The sequence below is a fragment of the Dendrobium catenatum genome, unplaced genomic scaffold (genome assembly GCF_001605985.2).
Source record: "Dendrobium catenatum unplaced genomic scaffold, ASM160598v2 fragScaff_scaffold_1446, whole genome shotgun sequence".
NCBI classification, from domain to species: domain Eukaryota; kingdom Viridiplantae; phylum Streptophyta; class Magnoliopsida; order Asparagales; family Orchidaceae; genus Dendrobium; species Dendrobium catenatum.
This window is the reverse complement of record NW_021319908.1, coordinates 1,792,089-1,801,702: the sequence shown is the minus strand read 5'-3', so window position 1 is coordinate 1,801,702 and position 9,614 is coordinate 1,792,089. Positions and strand designations below refer to the sequence as shown.

The 9,614-nt window shown below is 32.6% G+C and overlaps 1 protein-coding gene across 1 annotated transcript in view; it reads left to right on the top strand.

Annotated features, from left to right (window-relative positions):
* The window catches only part of LOC110106880 (glutamyl-tRNA reductase-binding protein, chloroplastic), a 27,302-nt gene extending 17,954 nt beyond the window's left edge, over positions 1-9,348 (top strand). The window contains exons 4-5 of the mRNA XM_020836950.2: positions 465-614; positions 8,819-9,348. Coding sequence (XP_020692609.2) covers positions 465-614; positions 8,819-9,046 — 378 coding nt within the window. The 3' untranslated portion in view covers positions 9,047-9,348. The remainder of the gene's footprint in view (positions 1-464; positions 615-8,818) is intronic.
* Positions 9,349-9,614: the final 266 nt, after the last annotated feature.

Here is a 9,614-nt window from a genome sequence, read left to right as displayed (position 1 = left end):
CGCCTATAGGAAACCAGAACTCAGATCATAAAGTCCTCGCAAAATGAGGGTGAAATCTTTGGGTAGTGTCTTATCTACAAACCCATCTGCCTTCCAAAATTTACCCCGGAACTTATTCCGTTAAAACTCCCCTCGCCGAATAAAAAAAAAAAAAGAAATCGCGCGGCGGGAAGGCCGGGGCCGAATTTTCGGAGCCCACATTATCTTATGCAAGAAACTTGAATAAGTTCTGGAGTTCCTCTGAATATATTTGCTATCCTTAAAGAACTTGTATTGGATTTGCGGATTGTGTGTATGAACTATGAAGCTTAAATCTATGTCATTAAACTATGCATCGTTTAACTTATTTAAACTCCTCCATACTTAATAGTTTAGGAATTACATATTAGTGGCCATTTATTTTTGCGTGCAATGTAATTAGACTAACCTAAGCCCTCAAAATGGTTCACATTTGTTCTTTGCAGGACACAGTGTGGATAACCTCCTTAGACTATTTGAATGCTGAGCCTGATCCACTTCGGAATTGTGCTGAAAAGATCGTGTATGAGATGGATACTAAACATACAGAAGATGTTCTGCGGGTATGCCATGTTTATTTGGACACTCAATTTCAGGTTTGACTCTTATACTTTTTTTTAAAATATACTAAAAAATTGTATATTCAAAGTAAAATTTTCTTTTATCACCCATGTACATAGTTTCTGTTAAACTGTACTATTTTTTATTCTGAATGTTTTCTGGTATCAGCCCTTAAGCTTAGGCGTCTAAGTAATCTCTTTCATGCCAAGTATTGCTTTGTCTATATTCGGCAGGATCATCTTGAGTAAATCCCCATGATATCTTCTGTGTGATTTTCCCAAGTTACTGAGAAATTGCAATATATTGCAATATTTATCATTGTGCAATTCATTTCTAGTTAAAATTCTGAAAAATATATAATAAACTGGTGCATATTATAAAACCGGCCCCAAATAGTTGTACTATAGCTAATGATGATTACGACGGGTCCATATTGAACACTATTGTCATTTTGTTTTAAATTATTCGAACTGCTAGAGCTAAGCTGTTTTCTGCCAAATCAAATTAAATTAAATTTCCTAAACATGTTAACCGTAGGGTTCATTTTTATCATCCCAACTTTCATATGAATCATCGCAAGCTTTGTCCCAATTATTTTGTGTTGGCTTTACAGATCCTTGTTCTCAATTTATTTTTGTTGATTGCTTCTGTAGTTATTGACTCTATTTTTCACAAATCTTTCTGGACAATTTCAAGTTTGTTATCTTTAGTCTATTCATTATCCTTCTAATCTTTTTGCATTAATCCTATTAACTCATTTTATTGATTCATATTCTATCCCTCATTTCACATACTCAAATCACATAAATCTATTTTTTATTTTCTTTTGATCAATAGTCTTTTGGCACGATCTAAATCACCTATATCTATTTTCGACTTGTTTTTATTAACAGTTTTTTTTTTCACACGATGTCTTTAATTTATATGCTAATTCCTTTCAATTTACTTCCTAGTTTTATTGCATTTTTTTTAATATTCTTATTTATGCTACACAACTTAGTTTGCAACTTATTTATTTCCTAATACTCGGATTCAAACTTAGTTGCTATTGTATAAAATTTACTTTTGAATTTATATGATATTCTCCGATTATAACTCTTGAAGTACTTCTCCATTTCAAACATTCAGTTATAACTCTTAAAAAGTTATATGCTCATCAATATCATGTTTCATTTGCATTATGAATTCTATATAATTAAACATATCTTAACAATGCATCACTAAAAATTCAGTAATTTTCATTCAAAACTAGCAATCTCACATTCAACCAATTTTTATATCATATAATCACACTTTTGTAAACTAGTTTATAAGCCCCAATCAAATAATTTCTAAGGGTTTCTTCCATTGTTCTAAGTCTTTCAATTATTTAAGAAATTTGCTCACCTATCAACACTATATCATTATAAATGATATAAACCTATGTCATCTAACTTCAATACATTTTTTAAGATACTTATAACTAATAAAAATTATGTTGATTCAATGCTGATTTTAATATAATCTCACAGTGATTGAAAGCTCTTTTATAACTCTAGAACTATTTTTAATAATAATCAATGTTTCATTTCACATCTCTTTGATAATTTCAATATTATTTTGACACACATCTTTTCTCCTCAAACGTCCTCCTAAATAATTCTAAATAGTTCTCGATCATTTCTTTTCAAATTCTATAAAAATAATATTAATATCCTTTCATTGATCGTACTACTTAGACAATAATTGTCATATTTACATAAATCATCTCAATAATCCCTTTTGTTTTATTTGTTTTTGCATAAAATTAAATTAATTCTTTCACATTAGCAGGATTTATTAAGCTTAGGTTCTAATACCCTCTCACATAAATTCAGTGAATGGTGCATTAGTTTGATTCTCTTATCATAATAGTTCTATATAGTCTTTTGTTGTCAAATAGTGGTATTAAGGTGCAACGTTGTCAATCATTTGACATCTTAGTCAATAAGATTTTATTAAAATGATTTTTTAGCCAATCTATTCTAACATCTCCTATAACTCTTCAAATCTCAATATTATCTCATTTGGGTGTATAACTTTATATTTATTCATCTTCTTTGAAGTTTCCTGAACAATCAATTTTTGAATTAATTTTTAATAAACTTCATGATTTTGTTCCTTTTGCTCTCCCTAAAAGGTTTCTTCCTTATTTCTTCTTCTTCTTTTTTTTTTTTTTTTAAATTTGTCAAAATAAAACTTCCAATATTTCATCTATGATTTCATCTATTACTAAGAACATATCTTTACTCTTAATATATGTTTCTCTATAAGTTTCTTCATCTCTTTTCTTATACCTTGGCCTTTTTTTATATATTTATTTTTCCCTTTTCTTATCACAACGAGTTGTAGCTTTACCTACCTTGCTTCCTTACGGAACTTGTAGCTTCCTTACAAATTGACAAGTTTCAAGTGTCTTTATATTTCCCATGCTGTAGAAGTACTTTTTTTTCCTTCATTAGTACTTTATATCACCTCTTTTCTTTACAAAGTTTTCTTACTAATTTACGATCTATCTCTATTCTCTTTTTGATCTATTTCTACAAATTTTACATTGAAACTAGTCAATCTATGACTTCTCACCTATGTTGCACCGATACAGATACATGATACGTCAATTCTTAAAAATATAGGATACGGATACGACACGGATACGACATTATAATATAAAAATCATACATAAAAATTAAGAAAGTGATCAAAGCGTAATATTTGAAATGACAAAAAAAAAGAAAGCAACATTTGTAGGATTGTATCTCATAATATCAAAATAAAAGTTAACATTAAAAATTTAAATGTCTAATACAAAAAAAAAAAAAAACATAAATTGTTCAGCACATGAAGTTTCAACTATTCAACAGAAGGAATGATAGGATTAGCTTCTTCAGTGTTTATTCTACACATGAAGTTTCATTATCTTACGAAGGATCGACACAATTAAAATCACATGAATTTGAAACATGAAAAATTTAAGTAAAATTGTAGATATGTCGCAGATGTGACGGGGGTACAAGGAGGTGCTGCCCCCTGGCGGGGTTCAACATGAGTATCGAGCGATATCGAGTATTGCGTGGTACAGAGTTCCAGTACCGAGCGGTATCGAGTTCCGGTATCGAGCGGTACCGAGTTCCAGTATCGAGTACCAAGCTGTACCGAGCGATACCAAGCAGTACCGAGTTCCGGTACCGAGCCTACGATGAAGAAAATGAAAAAAAGGACACGCGTATCCGATACGTGTGTCTGGTCAAATTTAAATAATACTTTAATTGGACACGGCAAAGCCGTATCCGACACATATTTGTGCCGTATCTGACACATATCTGTGCTGTATCGGACGCGTATCCGTATCCGACACGTGTCTGATACAGCATGCCTCGTAAATAGGAGTATCTGTGCTATATAGCTTCTCATCTTTTAAATTGTACCATCTTGTCACATGACAAATGCTTATGTTGATTTATTTATTTGTATTTCTAATATATTTATTGTAGTTAATATCCAATATTGTGTAGTTAAACTCTGTATTCAAATCACTTTACAATCCTGAAAAAAAAAAAATTAGTTCTAAGTGAAAAATGGTACATCTATGATTCGTAACCCCGCTTTTGTAAGTGTCTCCCATTTCTTACACTAGTGCTTGCTATTGCATGATTATATGTTGCTATGAAATAAATAACTTCTCCCATTATATTTTTATCTCTTATTTCATTCCAACCATGAATCGTCTGATAACTCTTACAAGATCATACAAATGCCTTCAACTAAGAATTAATAATTGTTCTCTTATATTTATTTTGTTATTTCATTACATTCTCTCAAAAGTTTATATTTTTAATTATTTTTAAACCCAATTGAGCTGGATAAATATTAACAATGATTATATTATCTCTGTCAATAATGAACTTAAGAGTAATCAGGATATTACTACTATTATCACTTCAATAATTTTATTTTTTAACTTCCTATCTACTATTAATCCAACAATGTTTTTATTATTGGGCTTCCTAACGTATATTAGTTTATAACATTCTATAATATCCAAGGTTGTGAAAATCGAACTGAAATAGAACCGAAAGAAAAAAATGTTTATAGTTCGATCGGGGTTGAATCGGATGACATAATAAATATGAAAATTATTTAAATAAAATTTAAATGATAGAATAATCATGTAATAATTTAAATTTTTGATTTAAAAATTAAATTCTCATATTAATAATATCTTATGTAAATTTAAATTTAAACCCATTCAATTTTTAAATTTAATTCAAATCAACAAAAATTTAGCTTACATATAAATTTATAAATTTAAGATAATTATTATTAATTTATGTTATATATTTAGATATAATTTATACCTATAAATTATTTTAAATTCATATTATAAATTTACAATTATAAATTATTAAAATTAGATCATTTATATTAAATATATAAATAAATAAATATTTTTATAAGTTAAATTATAAATATTATATTCTTAATGTATTAAATTAATTTATTTAATTATTTAAGTATTTTAGAAATTGATTCGGTTGGTTCAAGGGAATCGAGACTAGTTTGTCGGTTGAACTGCCGGTTCTCGCCAGTTCATCCCAGCTTGATATAAAACCGGTTTTGAAGCTAAACTGGTTCGGTTCTGTTTTTAAACCCCTACTAATATCTTTGGAATTTATCCATTTGCATATCATATCTTGAAGATGCTATATTTGTTCTTCTAACCATTGTGTTCGCACATTCTCTTGCACTTGCAATCAAACCCCCCAAACAATATGTAGCAAAACTGATGTAGTACAAACGTGTGAAGATGAGTTGTTTAAAGAAATTTGCATGCTTAATATTTCAAGAATAAGATTAAATAAAACTTATGCCGATTTTAACGCTAAGATAAAACAATAAGACGATAAAACCAGCTTAGGTTAAATCGCATGCATAGGAGTTAAGATAGTAAAACAATCAATTAATCTAACATTGCGTTCGTGGTTGATTTTCAACGACAATCTCTAAACTAACAATAAGATTAGTCACTAAGAGATATCCCTCACTCAACTCTCTAATATACTAGACTTTAGCGGAGAGAATTAACACGGTCCTAGTGAATCAAATTACAACCACAACCAAAGGCGACTAGGAAGGTAAATGATTTAGAGGATTAGCTCACTGTCATCAAGGCTTAGCAACCATCCGTGTTTATTGGAGTTCGGACTTTGGGACAACAGTTAGGGGATTCCCGGAGGGTTTACAGCAGTTCTTCTTACTAGAATTCCTGGGACAGCAATCTGTCAATATCCAGAAATTCTGGACAGCAAATGGGGCCGTTCCACATAAAGTCCTCACAAAATGAGGGCGAAATCTCTGGGTAGTGTCTTATCTACAAACCCATCTGCCTTCCAAAATTTACCTCGGAACTTAGTTCGTTAAAACTCCCTCGCCGAATAAAGAAGAGCGAGCGGAGGCCGAGGCCGAATTTTCGGAGCCCACAGTCTTCTCTGAAATTCTGGGACAGCACTCAGTAATACCAAAGAATAGAAGAAACCGAGAGGGAGAATCTGTGAGGGCCGGCTGCTTGGGTTGAGAGGGAATTACGGATTGTTTGGAAGGTTTAAGGGAGGGAATTAATGTGATTTAATTAGTTTTGTGGAGAGAGATAGGGGAGAGGGCAGGCCGTCCATAGGGAAAGGAGGGGAAAACGTCTAGGTTCGATGTATGTGGTCCCCATGCAATCAATTTAATTATATGATTAAATCTGAATTAATCTCAGATTTTAGAGATTGAATGGGTTTCCAAAAATAGGATTCATTAATATGGAATTAATTTGAAATTCAAATAAGTTTGAATTCAAATCAAGAAGTTTTCATATTAATAGAAAGATATTTTAGGAAAGTAATTAAGGGGGGATTTGAATTTTGAAATTCAAAATTCATGAGGGATTTGGAGGGGATTAAATTTGAATTTTTGATTTCATTGTGGGGAGGAATTTAAGGGTTTCTAAAATAACTCATGGGAATTAGGAAAGACATTAAGAAATTCAATCTAATTTGAATTTCAAATAGGATTGATTTTATACACTTTCCTAATTAGGATTTGCAAATAAGGAAAGTATTTGAAATTTGAAATTCAAATTTCAAATAAAATTAATTTCTTTCCTTTCCTCTTGGAGTTAATTTAGGAGGGGAATTATGAAAATTGGAATCATCATAATGGAATGGGGCAAGAGGGGAGGCCGGCGGCATGAAGAGGAGGGAGGCGGCTAGGTGTTGGGTTGGATGAAGCTATGGTAGCGGGCAGGCTTGAGGTGGTGGAGTTGTGGGGTGATTTAATAAGGAAAGTATTTGAAATTTGAAATTCAAATTTCAAATTTCAAATAAAATTAATTTCTTTTTTTTCCTCTTGGAGTTAATTTAGGAGAAGAATTATGAAAATTGGAATCATCATAATAGAATGGGGCAAGAGGGGAGGCCGGCGACATGAAGAGGGAGGCGGCTAGGTGTTGGTTGGATGAAGCTATGGTAGCGGGCAGACTTGAGGTGGTGGAGTTGTGGGGTGATTTAATAAGGAAAGTATTTGAAATTTGAAATTCAAATTTCAAATTTCAAATAAAATTAATTTCTTTTTTTTCCTCTTGGAGTTAATTTAGGAGGAGAATTATGAAAATTGGAATCATCATAATAGAATGGGGCAAGAGGGGAGGCCGGCGACATGAAGAGGAGGGAGGCGGCTAGGTGTTGGTTGGATGAAGCTATGGTAGCGAGCGGGCTTGAGGTGGTGGAGTTGTGGGGTGAGTTGGATGGGGAAGATGGCCGGTGGTGAAGGCTAGGAGAAGTCGGCGGGTGGGGTGGAGGAAACGGAGGAGAAGAAGAAGATAAATTAAAATCACGAGTCGCGGGCTCTTCCAACGACTGGTGGGTATTGCGCTTGCTCACCTTGAACTCTCTCTCCTTTCTCTCTAGTGCACTCACAAGAAGAAGAAGAAGAAAAACACATAAGATTTCATTATCAAATCATCATCTCAAAATACAAAACAATTAGCCTATAAATAGACCTCATGAAAAGAAAAGAAATAAAAGACTAAAATGTCCTTCGGGCTACAACATTACATGACCACCCGTATGGGTATAAAGGGAAAACAACAATATAAAATAAACTAGTACAGAGAACATATAAATAAATAACTCAAGATCATAGTATCTCCGATGTCCTCATAAAAAACTATCTTATTTTTGGATCTAATCAACTCTTGCATACTTTTCACTACAATTTGGCTACGTTGTAATTATCAGTTGTGTGACGTGTTAGTCAAAATTTAGCTACTTATTATCATAATTTGGGTAAGTTGTGGAACTTATTGATGCTGCATTAGCCAACGCTTATCCAGTTCTGTATCACGTTAATACCAAATTTAGTCTTAATCTTAGTTTTGGCTAAATATCAAAATTTTGAGAGCAAGACCTATTGAGGGAGCTACTTGGCGGATGATTTGATAAATGAATTTAGTTAGACCCTTGAATCATGCATCTCAGATTTTGCCTACAAATTAAAGGGATCAAACTCAATTTAGTTCATCTCCGATTTTGCCTACAAATTAAAGGGATCAAACTCAATTTAGTTCATATATGTTCAAAGCTTTGGCAAGCATCCGACTGCTTGATAGCGTTGATTACTTTTAGAGTTAAGACAGTCTTCTGATCTTATTGGCTTTGTAGTGCCTCTTTACATTTTCACTGTGCAGTCTTTTGTGGTCTATTGGGTTTGCCAGTTATGGCCTCCCAAGGGTCAGCAGCCTCCCCTCCCTAGCGGAATCCCCTCTCCAATTTGGCTTGGGAGAATCTTCTAAATCTCTGGTCGGGAAACGTTCTACCGTCGGTTACTGATTATGCCTAGTTATCATCTTCAATAGACTTAAATATCTTACGTTGCTTATCTACTGGAAATGCCCTCTCCAACTATGGCTTTGTTTTTGATCAGTTTTTCTTTTAGAAATGCTGCTACATTATAATTATCACTTTCACAAAGAATTATGCAATGAAAATTGTTCTCTTGCAGACGCTAAATGAGCAACACTAAATGGGTAACTTCTCCATTTGTTTCATTATTCAAATTATTATTTTTTGTTAAAAATGAAACATTGCAGCAAGACAGAAACATAAAAACTTATCAATTCTTTGGCATATTTGGTAAAGATCATGACATCTACCTGTGCATGTTCTTGTGCATTATCATGCAGGTAACTGATGCTAAGCTGATATGGCTTGACCGGTTAGGTTTTGATCTGTACCTATATTCTTTGGAAGGAACTTTTACTGCCCGGGTTCCTTTTCCAAGAGAAGTTTCGGATGAAAAAGGCGTGAAATCTTCTTTAAATTCTATGTTTCACCTTGCATGGGAGGTAGAGAAGGGCTATGTTGTTCCTGATTTTGAGAGGGTGAAGCTTGTCAAGAAGATAAGCAGGTGAGCATTCATTGTTTCTACCTCGGTTTCTGGATGAATTATTCTGTGCTGTGCGGATACCGGACAGGGAGAACCGTTCAGTTTGTTTCTGTGAACAGTGAAAGCGCACACTGCGCTTTCATTGTTCATACTGCGTTTTTATTGTTGACAGAGACAAAACTGAACGGATCTTTCCGTCCAGTGTCCACACAGAATAATCTCTCTTGTTTCTGTATCTTGTTTTAGAGATTCATTTATTCAAATCAAAATGTAACCCGAACAGATGATTCATACTGATTCTTCCCTTGTAACTTAAGATTTTTTTTTTTTTTTTTTTTTTGAGTAGTTCAAACTTTAGATTTTTTTTTCTTTTTTTTTTTCTTGTGTAATCTTTCCATGAAAAGACATGTTGATGCAGTCTCATGTTCACTGTGCAAAAGAGCTCTCAAGAAGCTGTTGGGGTTGATTTTAATCAAAAAAGTGAAATGTAAAGTAAGAGATCCGCAAATTTTGGCTTTAAATTTTCATGTATTCATAAGCTATGTATTTTGCAGATTGTATAGAAATGTTTTAATATTTTATTATTTTTTCAT